Source organism: Porites lutea, chromosome 7 (genome assembly GCF_958299795.1).
Source record: "Porites lutea chromosome 7, jaPorLute2.1, whole genome shotgun sequence".
NCBI lineage: Eukaryota > Metazoa > Cnidaria > Anthozoa > Scleractinia > Poritidae > Porites > Porites lutea.
Window position 1 is genome coordinate 402,476 of NC_133207.1, and position 23,860 is coordinate 426,335.

General features: G+C 39.7%; 2 protein-coding genes across 2 annotated transcripts; both read left to right on the forward strand.

The window, feature by feature from the left end:
• Window positions 1-1,841: 1,841 nt before the first annotated feature.
• On the forward strand, window positions 1,842-12,924 carry LOC140943385 (uncharacterized). Its single transcript, XM_073392463.1, has 12 exons — window positions 1,842-1,902; window positions 2,702-2,995; window positions 4,175-4,480; window positions 4,900-5,226; window positions 5,938-6,240; window positions 6,904-7,361; window positions 7,710-7,804; window positions 8,120-8,282; window positions 8,436-8,502; window positions 9,175-9,446; window positions 10,323-10,491; window positions 11,674-12,924. Exons 1-12 carry the CDS (start codon window positions 1,842-1,844, stop codon window positions 11,886-11,888), a joined length of 2,730 nt encoding a protein of 909 aa, XP_073248564.1. The 3' UTR covers window positions 11,889-12,924.
• Window positions 12,925-14,679: 1,755 nt separating this feature from the next.
• On the forward strand, window positions 14,680-23,525 carry LOC140942980 (ribosomal RNA processing protein 36 homolog). Its single transcript, XM_073392004.1, has 9 exons — window positions 14,680-14,833; window positions 14,953-14,968; window positions 15,977-16,037; window positions 16,556-16,633; window positions 17,474-17,540; window positions 17,715-17,819; window positions 18,284-18,358; window positions 22,056-22,173; window positions 22,617-23,525. The coding sequence occupies exons 1-9, from the start codon at window positions 14,753-14,755 to the stop codon at window positions 22,760-22,762; spliced, it is 747 nt and encodes a 248-aa protein (XP_073248105.1). The 5' UTR covers window positions 14,680-14,752; the 3' UTR covers window positions 22,763-23,525.
• The last annotated feature ends 335 nt before the right edge of the window (window positions 23,526-23,860 follow it).

A 23,860-nucleotide genomic window follows, 5' to 3' on the forward strand; every position in this document is an offset into this window, starting at 1 on the left:
ACTTTAGAGAAAATACGGAGGAAATATGGATACTAATGATGCCTTAAACTCAAGGGAAAACTCTTCTGAAGACGAAACAGGTTCAGACGAAGACAAGGACGATATTGTAAGTTGTATATGGTGTGTATCAATTAAAATGTACCCGTTGCCAACCGATCTTATAAGTGTGTAAAGTCACGTAAAACCCGCGAGTTTAATCGTACTATATTTTTGTCTTGATTTCAGGCGCATCTTAAAGAAGGTCAGTAACCCAACCTTCTCAGATCCAACTTATAAAAATATCTTGAAAACTTAAACTTGGAAACGATCAACTCTAATTGCTCGATCAACTTTTATTATTAATCATACAACAGTCTCTATAGAATTCTTGGTGTCAGTGTGTTTTAAAGCTGAATTGATGTCAACGATTAAGTTTCTATTATTTACATCAGATAAGTAAAAAATGCCCTGAAAATAGAAAAAGCTTCCCGGAGCGTTTTCAACTTCTTGGTTTGCAACCACGTGACTAGGCGGCCATGTTGGATTTCAAAACTGCAATTTTTTTCACACAATTTGTATGAAAAAAGGGAGTTTTCAGCTGCAAATGATCATTGTGCTAATTATCCTTTTTGTGATAATGGCATATCCTTGAGGCCATCTCAGGTGGGGTGGGGGGGGGGAGGTAGAGTCTTTTGTCTGAATTTCAAAACCAGTTGTTTTGCTTATTGAGGGGGAGACCACGTTGCTGTTGGAATCTATTTATCATAATTAAGATTGTCCTTGTTGCTGCCACAGTTTCAACCCATCGTTAGTTGTTTGTTGCCATTTCATCTGTCTAATTAGCAGTAACTGCTTTTTCCCATCAACTTTCATTGATGCCCTGGGTCAGTTTACTTACATCCATTCTTGAATGACCAAAGCAAGAGTGCTTGCCAAAAGCTCTTTAAATTGAGAAATTGATAGGAAACTGGAGAATTGCAGTGAAAAACACTGTTCTAATTGGACAAGCAATTTTTTCTCAGATGAACTGGTTAGAGCTTCTTTCTCCACACAATTTATAATGTGGCCTTTCTGTTAGTATACCTCAGTATGTATGTATCAGGTTTTTTCAGCCTAGGTCAACTTTTAAGAACCTAGTTTATTTTTAAATCAACCAACATGTAGGGTAGGTTATTTCAATTCTATCAACTGTCCTTTAACGATGACATTTGGCTGTTGTCCGGGATTCCTTAGCTCTCACATGTATTTTTGTTCTGCTTTTCATAGAATTATCTGCGATTCCTTTCTGTGACCTCGAGGCCCTTAAACATAAAGTTGGCTCCAAAAGGTACACATGCTATTTTGCTTTGATTAAACCTCGTTTATGTAAAAAGTTCAAAGATGGCAGAGAAGTACAGCAAAAATAAAGGGTTGTGTGGAATAGGATGGATTAAGAGTCTGGTACCATGATCAGAAGTCACTTGGGAGTTGAGCTGGTTAGCTTGGACATGTGTTAAGTCAATCGTACTTAATGATGAATTACAGAATAGTTCTTTTCTTGTTATGAGCCTCCTACAATGTAACTTTTTCTTCACATGAACAATGGTCAGTGGTGGTGCTGAAGATCAGTTACATGTTTTATCTGGGCTAGAACTCCCAGCTTCTGTGCTTATGAATTAAAAACATCATCTTTATGTATAGCCCGTGGTTAGAAAGACTAAAGCCAATTTTTCAAGCCCTAATTTTTATATGATTTAGAATATAAATGCATTGTATTGAACTGATATCGTAATCTTAAGATTGACTTGTGTGACAATAACAGTCATGTTTGTTTTTGACCAAACAATGCTATTTTTCTAACTGAAGATATAATAAAGCAATTCATGGCCTCTTCAAAAAGGAAGGTAGCAGTTCAAAAGTTCAAAAGAGAGAAAACAGGAATAGGTAAGAGTTGCATGATTATATACCACAAGTTTATTAACCAAATGGACAAGGTTTGATAAGTTAATTATTATATGGCCTTTTTAGCACTATTCTTAAAATGAATACGATAAAAAACACTGGAAGTTTTTCTCAACATCCATGCACAAGAGGTCATTTGAGGTCGTGTTTGAAACTGAACTGAAGTGAACCTGGCTATGGGATCAAAACCACAAGACAGTTTCTTTGACGATGGGAAAATCATGAACTGAGTCTGCAATCATTTAAAGCCAATAACTTTAAAAAATAAGTCACTTCAATGAAATGTACACCTGTGCCCGTAATAAAAACATATGACACTGGTCACTGGATACCCTTTTTGAGAGCTGTCAATTGACCAGGAGGTGAATGTCCATTACTATCAAGCTAAACACAGGTTGTACATGTGTATGCCTTGGACATCTAGCTAGTAATGCTGGATCATTACAAGAAAATAATGTCCGCTTAGCAGCCAATCAGAGTGCACGTACTATTGTAACCGTATGATAAAGATTTGTAGTATGTGATGAAGGGTTGACAGTTATAGATACAGAGACCACATGTATTCATTCACACAATGACAATAATTTCAATCAGCAGATTTGACTGGTCCTTAGAAATGTTAAATCACATTTGCAATATTATTCACAGTGAGGACTCCAGACAATGACTATTGACAAAAGTATAAGAATAGTAAATTAATCAAAGTACTTATTCCTGTTATGTACAAAAACAAGGTTAGTAATAATATCTTAAAGATAATATCATACATAATTTTTTTCAGCACCCGGAGCTTCCCCTCAAAATGTCTACGGCTTCAACATTAGTAAGCATGACATCCGGGTATTTTGGGAAGAGGTTCCTTATCGTGACGTCAATGGTATCATTTTGGGTTATCGTGTTTTCTTTAGCAGCACTGTGGATGAAGTATTTAACCAGACTGTGGACTTTCCAGGAACAAATACCACGTTGAATTTCCTGAAACCTTATAGCTTCTATACAATACAGGTGTTAGCGTTTACTGTAAAAGGAGATGGCCCAAAGAGTCCGCCAATTATTGTCAGAACAGAAGAAGAAGGTAAAACACGTGTAGTTTTAGCTTTTAATATTTTTCCCTATATACTTAAAATTCGAAGGGTACAGACGGCAAATTGCCGATTTTCGAATTCGTCGTGACTGCTGAATAAAAGCGCCGAATATTTGTATGGGATTAGCCTCGACCTAAAGTAAAATATTCGTAAATACCGGCGAGAAGGTGCCTGAATTTGAGTTTAAAACAGTAGACGCAGTTGTACACAGGTCTTCTCCTGAATATATTTGCCTTTGGTTAAGGCTAACCCTGTATAAGTGAGTCTTCAGTGCTTCTATTCAGCGGCAGCGACGAATTCAAAACAGGACTATTGTTGTTGCTGGAAAAATCTGTAAGTAAAAACTGTTCATCAAAAGGATACCTAAACTGTTTCATTTCCACAATTGGTTTCGACTTCATTAAATGCTATACAAATTGTCAGTAGAAGACTTTAGGAGTAGCCACCCTCAATGTGAGCAGACTTGAGCTAGAACTGACCACAAGGGCATCTGGCTTGACAGATTCTACTGTATACAGTGTACATATAAGACGGAGAGCGAGAAATGGGGCCGAGATTATATGGTTTAGTGAGAGTTCATTGTATACATATGTGCAACAGACAGCTATAGAAATGGTTCTGAGGTCCGTCTCACACTGACTTCGCTTTGTAAGTAAATAGCAGATATGGTCACTGTATAGGAAATAGTCGGTACAGATCCCAAGGGCGTGTTTGTTGAGATATTTGCGGCGGATTCCAAATAAACCGTAATTAGGAAGAATTTTAAAAATACATACGTATACATGTAAGGTGCAGTGCTACGGTGATAATAAACAGTAACTCGGATACAGTTAACGCTCACGAAAGCATTGAACTCACAAGACAGCTAGAGAATGATTCCGAACTTTTCCATCAGAGTTGCTAATACAGCGGAACCTGAGGGTGTTTGTCCAGGGGCGGATCTAGGGGGAGGGTGCAGGGGGTGCGCACCCCCCCCCCCCTCTGAGATGACCTGCGGTTTTTTAATACAACTGGTATTCTGCAAAAAAAAACTATGTGGTTTATTGGTGTTTAAGTGGAGCAAGAGACGAGTGCACCCCCTCCTAAAAAAAATCCTGGATCCGCCCCTGTTGTCATGGACCAATTTTACGGTGCTGTTTCATGATGTTGTATAATTCTTTCCTTCGTAGCGCCTCAAGTTTATCCCTGGAACGTGACTGGCTTCAACGTCAGTTCAACAGCCATTTATATACAGTGGTCTCCAATACCTCCAGAACTGGTTGCTGGAGTTTTACGAGAGTACAGAATTGTTTTAGATGAACTTACTTATGATAACGTGCCAATCAGAAGGCACACTATAAGACTGTCGTCCGATAATTTGTTCGTGAACCTGACGGGACTTGCGAAGTACAGAAACTACACAATTGAATTGCAAGGAATCAGCAAGTTCTTTGGTGTAAGCAGTCCCCCCATTATAGTCATCACAGACGAAGATGGTAAGAAACACGCCCATGAGTACGGGGGAAGGGGGTACTCCCTGTAAAGTTCTATACGGGGAGACTCCCCACCAAAAGGGGTATCTTTTTCAGGCTTCTGGTTTATGAAAGGGTAGGGATCTTGCGTATGGAAGTTTATAAAAGGGTGGGGACATCTGTCATTTAGTAGCCTCCCCGCAGCTAGTCATTTAGGTAATTAAAAGGGATTTTTATCAAAATATTTCAAACAAACGCACCATATGACTGTACAAATTTAATTTAGGTTCTTCCGTATTATCCTTCAATAACTTCCAAGAATTTACAAAGGGACGCTGCACTGTCCTTAACGTAGGCATTTCAGAAAGGTAGCTGACCTTTTGTGTCAAAATTGGAAATCCACTTAAGCGCATGTTTGAGTATGTTGTCTTGTTACCTTGCAGTACCAAACATTCCACCGCACAATGTCTCCTCGACAAACACAAGCTCCACCAGCCTGGTGATAAATTGGCAGCCCATTCCAAGAATAGATGTTAATGGGATTCTACTTGGTTACCGCGTTTTTTACCATAAAAAAATAACAGCAAGAAGAAGGAGAAGAGCTATACAATCATACAATGAAACAGTTCGAGTGTTGCCGCCAAACGCCACATCTGTTGAAATATTCAATCTCAAAAAGTTCACTAATTATTCTTTCAGAATAGTTGGCTTTACTAGCAAAGGCGAGGGGAAGATTAGTCAAACGTTTAATGTATCTACCGACGAAGACGGTAAGTTGAGTACTGAATGACTTTGACTACCAGAATCCTCCAGGTTTTTGTTTAATAGTACAAATTATGATTATTACTAAACCCAGCTTGAATCAATAAGTTCCGGGGTTTATCAGAGTGAGAAAGCAAAATGAAGTCAAACGAAGTAATCACGAAAATGCCCTGTTATAGAGCGTTTTCATATGACGTCACGGTGTTCCAAAACAATGAACCGGCGGCCATGTTGGTGTATCAAGACAGTACTGTGGGGGGTTAAACTCTTTCCTAATGTAAACGCTTCCTTTTATTCCAATAAATTTCCATTGATGCTGGGCAGGTGAGTAAAAACGCTCAGTAGATGAATTAAAGTGTTTTGGTAAGATTTGTATGTTAAGCAGATGTCTTGTGACGCACTGTCCATGATCTGTGTTATTGAGAGTTAATGAAAATGTTTGTAAAATGTTAATGCATGCAGATCAAACGACTGACTCTGGTTGAACTATTTGCATAACATGCCTAAGATTGATAAATGAGAACTCCCGAAACGTTTCACCGATATTTCAATTTAACTCAGCACTTTCCTAAAACTTGGTCGTAAAAGAGACTTGAACTAGCTTTTCTTCTGAAGTAACCTAATCGCAAACTGGAGAACTTAATCTTGTAATTCAGTGGCAGAAATTACAAGAAAACTTAATAAAACAGGCTTTGAAATCTTAATTTTGTATTTTGTAGTTCCCAGTAAAGCTCCCGTCGATCTCAGCGCGGTCAACTCCAGCGGGCCATATTCTATTATTGTGTCCTGGAAACCAGTCCCAGACTGCTTTGTTCATGGTATTCTTCGTGGTTATCGAGTTCTGTACAAACTTCTCACTATAGCTGAGGAGTCCGTACAAGCCAAGACTGTCATCAAGACCACAGATGAAAAAACATTAACAACAACATTAGAAGGACTAGAGAACTACGGAGTGTACGACATACGAGTGTTAGCATTTACTATTAAAGGAGACGGAACAGTAAGCCAAAGCATAGCAGCAGGTTAGGAATTCATATCAGAATACAGTAGTCGTGCTTTAGCTGTAATCAATTGCATTGACTCTGGTCAAGGAAGGACAAAGGTTGCCTAGTCCCCGTATGGCGTTTTCGCAGGCCTTCTCGGTCAGTTCACTTCGGTGACGTATCCTAGGAAAACGGGCAGGAAACTCACTTCTTTGCTAGGACCACGTGACCTGAAACGCATTGGCCGCGCGGAATAATGAGGCCTAGGGACTAGGCAAGGACAAAGGTATAATATACCAGAAAGGGTAGAACGGCAAGATAGGAATAAGCCATTTCTGAGTTGCGCCAAGACTCTGTTTCAAAGCGAAGCTAAGTGCGAAGCCATTGATTTGAAAATAATTTTTTGCTCTCATCAAATAAAACTCATTTTCACAAGAAAGGTTTTGTACTTAGCGTCGTTTTGAAAGTGAGAGATCTGAAACTAGGAAATGACCTGTATTCAACTGAAACTTGAAATAGTCGGGTCCATAACCATTTCATGTTTAGTCACTTTGGTATTGGGAAAAAACACCCTCAATAACCGTCGGTAAACAATTACAGATTGCTCCAACTGATAAAAAAAGAACTGATTTCTTTATTGTGTTTTTCAGACCATTTTATCAGTTCAGTGAGTGTACCTTTGTAATTTTATTTTCATTTTAGAAACTTGCAGGTGTCCGAATATATTTACGACGAATTGGTACTCCATTGGACCATACATGACCCGGCAAGGAAGTTCATTCGAGGGACCTATTCCTTTCATTCTGGACGGGGCTGCGAAAACTTGTTGCCCACAATGCCGCAATGGCTTAAATGCAACAATAGACTACGAGCATGACAAAAACGGCGTCGCCGCTGAGAAGACAAGCATGTTGACATCGAAAAAAATTGAGAATGAAGCGGAGATGAGTTTTCCTATCGAAGGATACCAAGGTCAAAATGCGTATGGGATTTATCGTTATGTACCCCTGATGGAGTCTGGTGGGGTGGCCCTGGTTGGTACGTTGCCGACGATAGAGGAAAACACGAGTTTTATGATAATGGTTGGCACTACTTGCTTTCCAATGGCTCTGCTGGCGTTTCTCATGATAATGATTGCTGGATGGGTTATATGGTTCCTTGTAAGTCTTTTACTCGTTTTCTTAGGCCATCAGTGATAAACAAGCTAAAAGCTACAAAACTACCACCACGTTCGATCTTTAAACAACAGAAACATAAAATACCCTGGCGATGAAACAACACCCAGAATCGATCAAACTTCGGGTCCGTGCCTTAAATTTCGAGCGCCGAAAAGACGAAACAGTTTTATCGACTTTCTGTCAGGATCAATCACAGGTAGACGGTGTATTCACCGGAAATTCTTAGAGTATAAGTTTTATTCCGTAACGAAATTATTTTTTTTCGTAGAATGCCGTAAGAATTGTTTACGTATTGATAACTGATATCATTTGATTGACTTCTTATCTTAGGAGTCTGGAACTAACTCCGAGGAATTTCAAAGACAATTCACTAAAGGATTGTGGGGAGGATTTTGGTGGGCATACATCACCTGCACCACTCTTGGGTAAGAGGTCGTTGTTAGGAGGTCAGAGAGAGAGCGTAAAGAGAGAGAATGTTAAACGAGGGTTGCTAAGGGTAAAAAGCTCTGGAGCTGCTTAATGGGGCAATCGCCTTGTGAAGGGTTTAAGAAGGAGAAGGAGCTAGCGGAAAAATTCCCTGTACCGTCAGCATATTTTCCGAAAACGTGTACTTTGGATCAATGTTAAGATTTTTTAAGGAAGCCTCATAGCAGGCTCGCATCTAGTAATGTCGAGAAGAAGCATCTAATGTCACGTGTCTTTAAAGGCTGTAACGCAAGGTACTTTTTGTTCAATTTCAGTTATGGAGACAAGGTCCCGCGCAGCTTTCTGGGGCGGTTGTTCGCGATAGCCTGGACACTTTTTGGCCTCGTTCTCATGACTTTTCTTCTTGCTGATATAACCAATGCATTGATATCATATTCAATGCAGAGATCAGTAAACAAGAAGGTGTATGGAGCTAAGGTACTATTTAATTATGACAACACGAAGAAGCGTGTGCCAAAGAAAAAATCCTGCTTTGCAGCCGTGCCGTATTTTATGATCCCGTCAATCTAGACTGTCTCCTAACAACAAAGCTTATGTTATTTATACTTTTTTTGAATCTATTTTTCATAGATTGGCGCCATACAGTCAACACCAGAATTCAGATTAGGAATTCGTAAAGTTGCAAATATGAATCCAGGTCAGTAAAAGCTGTTGCGCGGACGTAGCTACTCTCTCCTCCTGCGATGGATGATGAGAAGAGAGTAAAGCTGTCCCCTTCTCTTTCCCCCTTCCCATCATCCCTTGCGCGCTTCCTTTTTCCCCTCTCCCCAGGCTCCCTACGACACAGAGGCCTCTACGGAGGAGAGAGGCGTGGCTATCTGTGCGCCAGTGTGCCTACTCGAAAAGGTTAGTCTTTATTCAGGGCCGAGCAATCTCACTACACGAAATCTCTTGTAGTATTAGGTGAGGGAAATAGCAGAGTGTGTTTCCATTATAGTCTACGTACTCTACTCTTTACGAACAGCAATATGGGAACTTTAAGTCCCAAAAGAAGTGGAGCAGTGAAGAGCTGTCAGACGGGGAGTACGGTTTCTACCCTTTTCCAGGCTCCAAGATGGTGGGGAAAGCGGATCGAGAAAAGTTGCACGTAAACCGCGCGTGAGGGCTAGGCTGGAGAGCTGTTTTTCGCCTTTTCGTTATTTCACTGCTCGCTCTCTCCTTTTGCTTGTCCACAATAACCGAGAGCCTGGCACAGGTTAACGGTTTTCGGACTTATTATCTACGCAGTCTATGGTTTACCATGCTTTGTTATATATGAACATCAACCTGCACCAACTGCTCACGATTTGTTTTTTTCTCTTTTCCATAGTTAAAGAGTATCACACCTACGCTGAACTAAACAACGGTCTAGATAAAAAAGAAGTTGAGGCAGCCCTGATCGATCTGTACGTTGTGTCGAACCATAAGGAACTCTCGTCAAATCCAAACTTGCGAGTATTTAAGATATTCGATTATAAAAAGACTTTTGGAGTTGTACTGGCTGGCCCCGCAATGAAGCAAGAGAAGTGCTTTTTGGAATTTGTCCGACTGAACAAGGGAGACATCTCACACAAGATTGAGCAAACTGTAAAAACTGCGTCGGTATGTTAAATATAAAGCCAAACTTTCAATAAATAATATTGCAAGGAGGCTAAATTTTATGAAAAAGGTTATAACGTCCTCAAATCCTCGTTCAAGGGTCCTCTCCTAGCTTCTCTTTCCCCGGGGCGAGAGCGAAAGAGAGAGCGGACGAGTAGAAGAGGAATAATACCAATTTCAACGCTGAAGCACACGTGTCAACTCCGTGGAATGGTCTGGGGCTATGCCATGCTATTAAGTCCTAACAAGGACGAAACAACTGTCCAAGGCTGCCATTGCCCGGTTGATACGGCTTTGTGCGTGCGTAAGTTACTAGATATACCGCGGAGTTGGTACGTGTGCGTCAGTGCTGAAGTGGGAGAGGACCCTGGGAACGAGGTTGTGGCCCGGCCCAGTCCCAGTTTATTAATATCATATTTTGTATAGGTAATAGCAGCACCTTGTAATAACGAAGTGGCTGATTAGTTCTTTTATTGTCTTTTTTGAGTTGTCAAAGTCATAAGTAGGGAAATATTGCAAATATAAAAAAAGTCGATCTAAAATACTAAGACGCGAATATATATTGGTTAAAAAGGGTTAGCTCAAAAGTTGGTAGGACTGTGGATAATCTTTTCCATGATGCTGTATTCTTCGCTTGTTTCCTGTCTCTCTTGTCATCTTTCAAAAAGCCTTTATAGCGGAGGAGGGTGGACTCCACACCCTTTCTTTACAATACGTTTGTTTTGGTTTCTTAGCGGGGGCGGGTTGTGTTCAAGCGAATGCAACGACTGTGACATTAAAGCCATATAAAAAAATGCCTTAAAGTTTGTCACAAGCAATACATGATCTAAGGCCGGCTGTAAGCGTGTAAGTCTTCATTTTTTGGTGTTTTCATTTCAGACTCACGATGCGTCTATTGCACAAGAGCTTAGCGGTGGACTCATTGACACTTCTGCTCTTTATTTCCGCTACTTTCTGTTCGGTTCTTGCCTTCTTTTCTTTATCGCCTGTTTATGTGGATTTGTTTATCAAATATACTGGACAAAGAAACAGCGTTCAAGTACCGCAAGTGAGTAAAACATGGTTAACAACACCAATAATAAAAACATTATTATCTTAAATTACGTTCGGTTTTTGCTGTGGATGAGGGTTATCAAATTAGAAGGCGAATGTATTGAGGATTTCCACCATTCGGAAAACGTTAGGCAAAATCGTTTGGGAAATGTAACGGAAAAGATCAGGTTTTACGATCATATCTCATTGAGTCAGGCCTTAATGACTAATATCAGTGTATAAACCGTCTCGATCCAGGCTGTTGTCATATTCGCCACTTTTGAAAAAAGAGTAGGAAACTGGGCCGAGTTAAGACAAAGACAAAGGCAAAGACTTCTAGGACTGTCACTGGAGAGGAAAAACTGGCCAAAATCCTAGAAACAATTGCGGGACGAATTTCGGCTTCAGTTCTCTTCTTGTTTCCAAAGTGGCGAATACTAACGTCTGAGTGAGCGAAACATTTTGCGATCTATAGGGACGTAGCTCAGTTGCAATTTCCCAGCGGTAAGCGGCACAGCTTCCAAATCCACCCTAGTACCCAGTCCCCTAAATTACTTTCCGCGTGGGTGACTTGGAAGAGTTTTGTAAGGTAGTAATCTCCGGACTGTGTTCTGCAGACAGCAGTCATGCAAAATTAGAAAATAGAGGTTGCATTTTGTTTGAAAAGCACCTGAAAGCAGTTAATGCGGAGGCACACGGGCGATTTTTTTATTCTAGCTATAGCTTATTTATCTTCTGCTTTTTTTTCCTTTTTCATTTCCTTTGTTTGTCCTTTTTATCAATCTTCAATATTTTCAGGTACAGGCGTGCGTACTGACTCACGGTGGCTACACCCTTGCAAAGAAACCTTTTGACAATCCGCGGTTTATAACGATCTTGAAAGCAAGGCAAATGACCCCACGGGTACTGACGGTGCCATAAAAAAGGGTGGGGAATTGCTTTTGCGTGTTCTATTTTGTGAGGTTCGTGCTTGACGTGAAAACAGGCTGATTTAGCAACAGAACGGGAACGTCATTTGACGACGGCACGCGCAAATCAAACAACTGGCTTGACCAATAGCAGAGCGAGAAATTGGGAACCGGAAGTCGAGTTTAGTCCTTTTCGCACGCTTTCCCGTCGTCAAATGACGTTCCCGTTCTGTTGCTAAAGCAGCCTAACGATGTTTGCTTTAGTTGACTGAGTATTCTTTTTGCAACAGGTGCAAAAAAGCGTCTTACCGATATAAGAATGGAATTGCAACATGAAGTGGATGAATTTTACAAGAGAATTCATGAAATCGTCAACGAACACATGGAAACTCACATTAAAGAGAGAAGAAATTTCCGCAAACGAAGAAGTGGTAAATTATTGTATTTCGATCCGATCGTTACAACATCGATGAGGAGTTTTAATACAAATAGCAGCTACGCCTGAAGGTGATTACTTTGGACTTGACCGTAAATGAAGGCTATAGGAAAAAAGGAATTCCAGAAGATCATTATTGTGGAGTGAAACTGTGTTCAACAGCCAATCTCTCCTTACGCGCCGCGCCATGTTTTGTAGGTCAGTTAGGACAGAAAGATCAGTAGCATTATGTTCCCTTAAAAAGGCAATATGACGTGAAATCTCCCAAGTTACCGATCCCCTTATCGTGTTATTACTACAGAATTATGAATGTACTCAGCGTAGATCCTGGGCGTTCTCTCTTGCCCCGTCCACGGTGCGCGTGAGGTCTAGGAAAGGGTAAAAGCTCAAGCTAGAGTTTAGGTTAGACCGAACCGAAAACTATGGCTAGGGACTAGGCTAGAATGTACTCTCCACTCTAATGCACAGAATACTTTTTTATCAACGATAGAAAACAGTAGGTTTATTCTTTTATGTGAACGAATGATAGTCAATGGATATAAGTTGTACTTAGCTGTTATTCCCAAAAAACTGACTATCACTCATTCTTGAAAACGTCGGGCCACGATTTAGTCGTCCTTAGCCAAATTAATTGACAGTTTTCATGAGCAAATAAGTTAAAGCAAGACCAGGCGACTCGTAGGGAATTTCTGTTGATATAAACAACAAATACTGGTTACACTGCCTCTCTAATGACAACCATCTGAACGAGCTAAACGTCTCACACACGAATCCTACCCAAGGTACTGGACCACGTTTTGTGTTAAATATTTAACCGTGTCCGCATATAGGGTCACTAGACACTAATTTTCTAAATGAAAAGGCGCGTTCGTCCTCCTAATTTTGTTTACTGATCTCTCTCTTCGCTACACACCAAAATCTGTAATAGTTAAGTATATTTTTTAAGCCCATGTGTGAAACTCGCAGTCGTAAGGTTCGCTTACACTTGCTGCGCGTGTGATGTTTTGATGTTAGATTTATATTGCCTGTCAGTACTCAGTATTTTATTTCCATCTCTTTTTGCGAGATTGAAACTCTAATAAAGTAGATATTGTTATCATTGTCATTTGATCTGAATCTTCAAGCTACGCTGAAATAACCAGCCCCTCCTCCCCCCCCAAAGGAACCTGTCCGCACCCTGCCACAATCAGACTTTGACATTTTTCTTAAACGAGTAAAAACAACGTGACACTTGTTAAAAATGACCTGGATTCCAATTGATCAATGCACAGTAAGTTAAGGCTTTTTACTAGGAAGGCGGGAAGGGATAGATAAACGAAGACTAACACTCTAAGTTCATTTACTCTTTTACTGATTTCAAACTCTCTGCTTGGTTTAATTCTCTCCAACGTCAATATGAGCGTTGTTAATCCTGCTGACCTTGTCCGGAATATTCTCGGATCGTGGTTGTACATCGATATGAGTGGCCTTTTTAACTCTTTTGGTCTGCCTGCGGTGGTACCAGCAGCATGTAATAGCAAACGCCCAGGCCATGAACACCAAACATCCAACGAAAACTGAAATGGCTATAAACTTGGGATTCCTGTGGTTAGCAGCATACCATCTGTCAAAGGCACTCCTTGAAATTGCGTTTTTATTGCTTTGATCTCTTGAAGCTAAACGCAGATGTGACGATCCAGGTGAACGAGCTTCTTTCCTGTGAGCATGAACCTCATAGGATCTTTTTAATCTTGATAATGCCAATATGATTTCACCATCAACTTTGTTCGATAAAGCCTTTTCTTCCCTCTTCGGTTTGCGCCGATGTAAAAGTGGCAAACTTGCTGTTAGCTCAGAAATAATTAACTGACTCAAAAAAATGAGAAATAATTCCTTCTTCATCTTTGTGAAAGATATTCCACCGCATTGGTCTTTTCGTCTGCCATTTGAAGAATATTTTTTCGTAATTATAATTCGTTTTAGAACGTCACAGTTGCATATTATTACGCATGCGCTCGCCTTTAAAAACTTTTCAAAAATAATTCTAATTACTCCCGACAGGCTTTTGGCACGGAGGCGCTCTGGAAATCACTGCAATACATCAAAATCGCTTAATTGGAAGTCGTGATTGCAGCTTTATTAATGCAGAGATTTTCTTAGAGATCCTCCGACCACAGGGGATTATTGACGACAGTAGTCCATTATGGGGGTTGGGTAAATGAGATTTTTTTCCTGTTGTTTTTTTTCACGTCTCTCTCTCGTTCTCTCTCTCTCGCTTGTACAATCAAATCCGTTGATACGGACACTCAGTTGTCCATAGAAAAGGTCCCCATTAACGGGGTGTCCGTATTAAGCGGGTTGAATTCTTATCAGAGAAAATGTAAAAGAAGGGATTTCTTTCCCCCGGGAGAAAGCAATGCCTTCCGTAATAATAAAGTGTCCGAAAAGCGGGGCGGTTGACTGTACCACTTTGATATTAATGTGGCATCATTATGCTCTAGGATCCTCTTCAGAGGGTCTCAATGAAGTGAACCGGTAGCCGTCAAACGGTGTGAAATTTAACCGTCAGCTGTCGAAAAAGGTAATCTTTACCGTCAATCATGAAAAATGCAAATTGATATTAACCGAAAAAAAGTTTGAAGGTATTTCAAATTCCACTATTTCATCTGATCTTCACGGGATTCTGGCTCCTGCAGAATCTCTAAATTGGAAAACCCAGTTCCCATGTTCTCAAAAACACTTCTAAACTTATCACAACCTTTCAACTTTGCTGAAAACTGGGGAATGTCGTCTTTGGACAAGGAAGGCTGGGGCCGAGAATTGGAACCAGTCCCTCCCGCCCTATTAATAACTAAAATGGCGGCCGAAGCTTATCAAGGAATACATGATATCTTCTAGCTTCGTGGTAGATCTGTGCTCTCGCATTATTACTTTAGAGAAAATACGGAGGAAATATGGATACTAATGATGCCTTAAACTCAAGGGAAAACTCTTCTGAAGACGAAACAGGTTCAGACGAAGACAAGGACGATATTGTAAGTTGTATATAGTGTGTATCAATTAAAATGTACCCGTTGCCAACCGATCTTATAAGTGTGTAAAGTCACGTAAAACCCGCGAGTTTAATCGTACTATATTTTTGTCTTGATTTCAGGCGCATCTTAAAGAAGGTCAGTAACCCAACCTTCTCAGATCCAACTTATAAAAATATCTTGAAAACTTAAACTTGGAAACGATCAACTCTAATTGCTCGATCAACTTTTATTATTAATCATACAACAGTCTCTATAGCATTCTTGGTGTCAGTGTGTTTTAAAGCTGAATTGATGTCAACGATTAAGTTTCTATTATTTACATCAGATAAGTAAAAAATGCCCTGAAAATAGAATAAGCTTCCCGGAGCGTTTTCAACTTCTTGGTTTGCAACCACGTGACTAGGCGGCCATGTTGGATTTCAAAACTGCAATTTTTTTCACACAATTTGTATGAAAAAAGGGAGTTTTCAGCTGCAAATGATCATTGTGCTAATTATCCTTTTTGTGATAATGGCATATCCTTGAGGCCATCTCAGGTGGGGTGGGGGGGGGGGGGGAGGTAGAGTCTTTTGTCTGAATTTCAAAACCAGTTGTTTTGCTTATTGAGGGGGAGACCACGTTGCTGTTGGAATCTATTTATCATAATTAAGATTGTCCTTGTTGCTGCCACAGTTTCAACCCATCGTTAGTTGTTTGTTGCCATTTCATCTGTCTAATTAGCAGTAACTGCTTTTTCCCATCAACTTTCATTGATGCCCTGGGTCAGTTTACTTACATCCATTCTTGAATGACCAAAGCAAGAGTGCTTGCCAAAAGCTCTTTAAATTGAGAAATTGATAGGAAACTGGAGAATTGCAGTGAAAAACACTGTTCTAATTGGACAAGCAATTTTTTCTCAGATGAACTGGTTAGAGCTTCTTTCTCCACACAATTTATAATGTGGCCTTTCTGTTAGTATACCTCAGTATGTATGTATCAGGTTTTTTCAGCCTAGGTCAACTTTTAAGAACCTAGTTTATTTTTAAATCAACCAACATGTAGGGTAGGTTATTTCAATTCTATCAACTGTCCTTTAACGATGACATTTGGCTGTTGTCCAGGATTCCTTAGCTCTCACATGTATTTTTGTTCTGCTTTTCATAGAATTATCTGCGATTCCTTTCTGTGACCTCGAGGCCCTTAAACATAAAGTTGGCTCCAAAAGGTGCACATGCTATTTTGCTTTGATTAAACCTCGTTTATGTAAAAAGTTCAAAGATGGCAGAGATGTACAGCAAAAATAAAGGGTTGTGTGGAATAGGATGGATTAAGAGTCTGGTACCATCATCAGAAGTCACTTGGGAGTTGAGCTGGTTAGCTTGGACATGTGTTAAGTCAATCGTACTTAATGATGAATTACAGAATAGTTCTTTTCTTGTTATGAGCCTCCTACAATGTAACTTTTTCTTCACATGAACAATGGTCAGTGGTGGTGCTGAAGATCAGTTACATGTTTTATCTGGGCTAGAACTCCCAGCTTCTGTGCTTATGAATTAAAAACATCATCTTTATGTATAGCCCGTGGTTAGAAAGACTAAAGCCAATTTTTCAAGCCCTAATTTTTATATTATTTAGAATATAAATGCATTGTATTGAACTGATATCATAATCTTAAGATTGACTTGTGTGACAATAACAGTCATGTTTGTTTTTGACCAAACAATGCTATTTTTCTAACTGAAGATATAATAAAGCAATTCATGGCCTCTTCGAAAAGGAAGGTAGCAGTTCAAAAGTTCAAAAGAGAGAAAACAGGAATAGGTAAGAGTTGCATGATTATATACCACAAGTTTATTAACCAAATGGACAAGGTTTGATAAGTTAATTATTATATGGCCTTTTTAGCACTATTCTTAAAATGAATACGATAAAAAACACTGGAAGTTTTTCTCAACATCCATGCACAAGAGGTCATTTGAGGTCGTGTTTGAAACTGAACTGAAGTGAACCTGGCTATGGGATCAAAACCACAAGACAGTTTCTTTGACGATGGGAAAATCATGAACTGAGTCTGCAATCATTTAAAGCCAATAACTTTAAAAAATAAGTCACTTCAATGAAATGTACACCTGTGCCCGTAATAAAAACATGTGACACTGGTCACTGGATACCCTTTTTGAGAGCTGTCAATTGACCAGGAGGTGAATGTCCATTACTATCAAGCTAAACACCGGTTGTACATGTATATGCCTTGGACATCTAGCTAGTAATGCTGGATCATTACAAGAAAATAATGTCCGCTTAACAGCCAATCAGAGTGCACGTACTATTGTAACTGTATGATAAAGATTTGTAGTATGTGATGAAGGGTTGACAGTTATAGATACAGAGACCACATGTATTCATTCACACAATGACAATAATTTCAATCAGCAGATTTGACTGGTCCTTAGAAATGTTAAATCACATTTGCAATATTATTCACAGTGAGGACTCCAGACAATGACTATTGACAAAAGTATAAGAATAGTAAATTAATCAAAGTACTTATTCCTGTTATGTACAAAAACAAGGTTAGTAATAATATCTTAAAGATAATATCATACAGGTAGTTAGTTTTAGTTAAACTTTTGTAAACATTGTTTATGTCCTGCTTTCTAGGCCCAGAGAAATGTCATCAAAGAAGCAAGTACCTCGCTTAAGACAAGTGATCCCAGTTAAAAAACGAGTGAGTTGAAATTTTTTTGTAACGTTCTTTTAAATGAATTGTAAAGGTAATGGTGTTAAAGAAATCAACAACTTGCACACTGTTGAGAAGACAGACACTATTTAACCAGAGCTGGTTGCACATGGAATAACTCTAAAAAGATTTACTGTTTGATACATGAGCTTTTATTTATAGGTGAACAGGGATCCTAGGTTTGATGAGCTGTCAGGGCATTTTAACCAGGAAAAGTTTGAAAAGGAATATTCATTTCTAACTGACATAAAAGCAAATGAAAAGAAGGTGAGTGTATTGGAACCTGTTTCTCATTAACAGGGCATTGCTAAACTAAATTGACTATCCTGAATGTGATTGTCAAGCTGAATGCAGTCCTTGCTTAATATACATTGTAAGGTGAATTGGCTCTCATCTCAACATCAATCATAAAGAAAAATTAACTTCTACCCCAAATAATTAGCAATGTTTTTGTTAATTGATTTTTGTGTGAAGTGTAAATAAGGAATGAATCTTCATGAAACATACTGTGCATGCCAAGTTGAAGCTTACTGTTGTTATGTATTTTAAACATTTCACTGTAAGCAAAAAAATGTTACTTATCTCAATCACCCGATGTTGATGACGTTTCATAAAGTGTCATTACATTCTTAGTGATTGCGTGGCATTGACTCCAATGCATTGATTGATCTCCTCTCAGAAATCCATGTATTTTTTACATGATGAATGATCTATTTCAATATTTCTACCAGCAACTGCAAAAAGAGTTGCAGAAAACCAAACAACCAGAGAGAAAACAGCAGCTGGAATCTCTGCTAAAGAGAATGGTAAGTTCTGAATGTTCCAAGTAATTATACATGTATTAATGTTCTGTGTAAAGGAAGGCTCAGTAATTCCAGTCCACAGATTTAGGAAGTCAGATGTCATGTCCTGTATTTGGTGTTAATATTTAAGCCAAAGGATAGTAGATCACCACAGTAAAACACGTGACTAAGAAACTACATTTTCCCAAGTTAGCCTAAACCACGCCAGTTCAGTTACATACATGTAAAAATTAATGGTAATAAGCACAGTCTTAGGCTATGTAGGTTATTTAAAAATAGGTTCTTATTTTCTAAAAAAAAAATACATTAAAGTCAAGAGTATTTTGTGGATATTCAGCTAATTCCTGGTACAAAATCTGCATACATTAGATCAGGGTTGTCAAAATGTGCCAGCAACCGGCGCTATCACCACCTACTTTAAGGTTTTTGCCTGCTGTAAATTATTAAACAGAAGCGAAAAAAAATGAATGATTAAAAAACTTGTAAAATAGGAAAAGAAAAAGAACAATTAATCATGATCTCCACCTTCTTTTTTGTGAGGCACCTTCCCTACCAAGGAAACACATATCCCTAGTGATATGTGTTCCCCCACCTGGGAAACACATATCCCTAGTGATATGTGTTCCCCCACCCGGAAAAGACATATCCCTAGTGATATGTGTTCCCCCACCTGGGAAACACATATCCCTAGTGATATGTGTTCCCCCACCCGGAAAAGACATATCCCTAGTGATATGTGTTCCCCCACCTGGGAAAAACATATCCCTAGTGATATGTGTTCCCCCACCCGGGAAACACATATCCCTAGTGATATGTGTTCCCCCACCTGGAAACCACATATCCCTAGTGATATGTGTTCCCCCACCCGGGAAACACATATCCCTAGTAATATGTTTTCCCCCACCTGGGAAACACATATCCCTAGTGATATGTGTTCCCCCACCCGGGAAACACATATCCCTAGTAATATGTTTTCCCCCACCTGGGAAACACATATCCCTAGTGATATGTGTTCCCCCACCCGGGAAACACATATCCCTAGTGATATGTGTTCCCCCACCTGGAAACCACATATCCCTAGTGATATGTGTTCCCCCACCCGGGAAACACATATCCCTAGTAATATGTTTTCCCCCACCTGGGAAACACATATCCCTAGTGATATGTGTTCCCCCACCCGGGAAACACATATCCCTAGTGATATGTGCTCCCCCACCCGGAAAACACATATCCCTAGTGATATGTGTTCCCCCACCTGGGAAAAACATATCCCTAGTGATATGTGTTCCCCCACCCGGGAAACAGATATCCCTAGTGATATGTGTTCCCCCACATGGGAAACACATATCCCTAGTGATATGTGTTCCCCCACCTGGAAAACACATATCCCTAGTGATATGTGTTCCCCCACCTGGGAAACACATATCCCTAGTGATATGTGTTCCCCTACCTAGGAAACACATATCCCTAGTGATATGTGTTCCCCGACTTGGAAAAAACGTATCCCTAGTGATATGTGTTCCTCCACCTGGGAAACACATATCCCTAGTGATATGTGTTTTTCCCATCTGGGAAACACATATCCCTAGTGATATGTGTTCCCTCCCCTGGAAAGCACATATTGCTAGTGATATGTGTTCCCCCACCAGCGAAACACATATCCCTAGTGATATGTGTTTCCCCACCTGGGAAACACATATCCCTAGTGACATGTGTTCCACCACCTCTGAAACACATATCCGTAGTGATATGTGTTCCCCCACTTGGAAAACATGTATCCGTAGTGATATGTGTTCCCCCACCTGGGAAACACATATCCCTAGTGATATGTGTTCCCCACCTGGGAAACATATCCCTAGTGATACGTGTTTCCCCACCTGGGAAACACATATTCCTAGTGACATGTGTTCCCCTACCTGGGAAACACATATCCCTAGTGATATGTGTTCCCCACTTGGAAAACATGTATTCCTAGTGATATGTGTTCCCCCACCTGGGAAACACATATCCGTAGTGATATGTGTTTTTCCCACCTGGGAAACACATTTCCCTAGTGATATGTGTTCCCCCACCTGGGAAAGACATATCCTTAGTGATATGTGTTCCCGCACCAGCGAAACACATATCCCTAGTGATATGTGTTTCCCCACCTGGGAAACACATATCCCTAGTGACATGTGTTCCCTTACCTGGGAAACACATATCCCTAGTGATATGTTTTCCCTCACTTGGAAAACACGTATCCGTAGTGATATGTGTTCCCCCACCTGGGAAACACATATCCCTAGTGATATGTGTTCCCCCACCTGGGAAACACATATCCCTAGTGATAAGTGTTTCCCCACCTAGGAAACACATATTCCTAGTGATGTGTGTTCCCCTACCTGGGAAACACATATCCCTAGTGATATGTTTTCCCTCAGTTGGAAAACACGTATCCGTAGTGATATGTGTTCCCCCACCTGGGAAACACATATCCCTAGTGATATGTGTTCCCCCACCTGGGAAACACATATCCCTAGTGATAAGTGTTTCCCCACCTAGGAAACACATATTCCTAGTGATGTGTGTTCCCCTACCTGGGAAACACATATCCCTAGTGATATGTGTTCCCCCACTTGGAAAACACGTATCCCTAGTGATATGTGTTCTCCCACTTGGAAAACACGTATCTCTAGTGATATGTGTTCTCCCACTTGGAAAACACGTATGCCTAGTGATATGTGTTCCTCCACCTGGGAAACACATATCCCTAGTGATATGTGTTCCTCCACCTGGGAGACACTTATCAATAGTGATATGTGTTTCCCCACCTGGGAAACACATATCCCTAGTGATATGTGTTCCCCCACCTGGGAAAGACATATCCCTAGTGATATGTGTTCCCCTACCTGGGAAACACATATCCCTAGTGAAATGTGTTTCCTCACCTAGGAAACACATATCGCTAGTTAAATTTGTTCCCCCACTTTGGAAACACATATCCCTAGTGATATTTGTTCCCCCACATTGAAAACACATATCAATAGTGATATGTGTTCTCCCACCTGGGAAACACATATCCCAAGTGATATTTGTCCCCCACCTGGAAAACACGTATCCTTAGTGATATGTGTTCCCCCATCTGGGAAACACGTATCCCTAGTGATATGTGTTCCCCCACCTGGAAAACATGTATCCCTAGTGATATGTGTTCCCCCACCTGGGAAACACATATCAAAAGCGATATGTCTTTCCCTACCGGCCCCTCCGGAAAACACATGCCGGCTGCTTTATGTTATTCTCCTGCTACCTAAAATCTTTTTGACAACCCTGCATTACATGGCAGTTGGAGAGATATGACACCTATGTCTCCAAAGGGGATTATGAATGTTGAGTTATCTTATTTACCTAACTGTACAAAGTTTTGTTTTATCTATTTTAGAAAATAAGAACCTGTTTCAAATTTTAGGCTTACAGCAGGTTCTTGTATGGAGGGGGCCTAACTGGCAAATTTTAGCCTAACAGGGTTTTAAAAACCATGTTCTTAGTCATGGGTTTTTACTGTATCAGAGAGAAACTGGTCGATAGTGATGAACCAAAATTTTTTTTTTCTTGCAGAAATGTCACCATTTTTGCAATAGATGCTTGTTCCCCTGCTATATTATTTTGTTTTCACTTGTTGTTGTTTGGTCTCTGAACATTGTAACTATATTTTCAGGAACAACAAGAGGCAGCCAAAAAGACTCAAGAGGCCAAAAGACAAACTGAGAAACAGAGGAAAAAGTCCGAGCTAGAATTAGTGAAACAGGGGAAAAGACCGTTTTACTTGAAGAAGTGTGAGTTCGATTTTGTGCCAAGTTTAATAGTCCAGTACCAGTGGTTCTTATAGCAGTAGGTGTGAAGGCAATGTGTCACCAAAACACTCATTGTTTCTTCATAACCAGTGAACCAATTGTGTCGTTAAGCATCTATAAAATCTTTAAAACTTAAGCACTCATTTCCATTGTTTACAGTAAATCCCCTTTCTTTAATACTTATAATTAGATTCAAAGGAGATTGATGTTAGAAAAGGTTTCAAATAATGTTTTTTTTAGTGGTAGCATACAACCATGAAGGGTATTCTTTTTTTTTTTTAACTCCATTCTTGGTGGTCTTTGGTGATTTTCTTGGTGATTCTTTTTCAACTTCATTCTTGCTGATCAAGAAAACTGCAAGTACACTGTACGATTATAGTTGACAACTTTGAAGTCATTAACTGTTCTTTTGTCTTTTCCAACAGCTGACAAAAGGAAGTTGGAACTTGCAGAGAAGTTTAAGAAGTTAAAGTCTTCAGGAAAGCTGGATCAGTACCTTAAAAAGAAAGGAAAGAAAGTTGCAAGCAAAGAGAGGAAGAAAATGCCCCAAAGGAGGGTCGTGGAAACCTAAAAACACTTTGAGCGGTATTTTAAGCTTTCAAACAAAAGTGTAATTGAATGAAACATCAATGGGTACGCTGCATGCAAAAGCATCAGCTGACAGTGTCCGATGTTAGGTCTGAGGCATCAAGTTTATTCAATGTTGTCAGTCAGGACTCAACCCACTTATTGAGCAGTGAACAGTTCCATCTAGATCTTCAAGTTGTTACAATGTTTGCCATGGTTGTCACACAGAAGAACCTAAAATAATATGGGAAGATGCCATGAGTGCTCTAAACTCATTACAACACAATGGGTTAAATGCCTACCATCAAAGTGGTGTACATATACTTGTACAAATTGTAAGCCTTTATAACCCTGTTTGCTGTATTTGTGATTGTGAAATGCAATCTGATTTTATTGGTTTGGTTGGAAAAGAGCGTGAGTACTGTCTAGTTGGTTTTCCATACTTGTCTCTTCCTGACTTCGAAATTGTTGCCATTTTGCCACTTTAGAAACAAAGAAGGACCTGGAGCCAAAATGCGTCCTGCAATTGTTTGTGGTATCGTTACTATGGACGCACCAGTTCGTTAGCTAGGAGTCAATTTTTTCTCTATCCCTAAAAGCAGTCCCAAAAGTTTTTGTGAAAGTTAACTCACTCCAGTTGCTTTCTTGTTTCTAAAAAAGCAATTTGATGTAGACCTATGTTACATGTCAAAATTAAATTCAGGCTAATTTAATTTTCAATATCCTTTGTCTCCTGGCCCTAATTCATGAATAATTGGGGCTAGGAGACAATGTCATGTCGTTAGGAATGGAAATTTCGAATTGTCTTAGAGCCTTAAGGGATTACAAAATCAAACGTGTTCTTAAGAGTCTTTAATCGAAAGGCTTTTTTACCTGTATTTAGGCAAAAAAGAATCGAAAGAAAAATTTGAAATTTTGACAATTTTGATGCAAAGTCGTGGGTTAACCCCTTTGGAAAAATCCAATATGGTCACCCAAAATAGAAATTGCTCTTAAGGGTCATTTTGGCTTTTCTAGCCCTTTTTAACATCATCAAACACTTTTTCTTTTTTTATTTAGACAACAAAATGTTCAAACGAAACTTTATAATTTTAACCCAAAA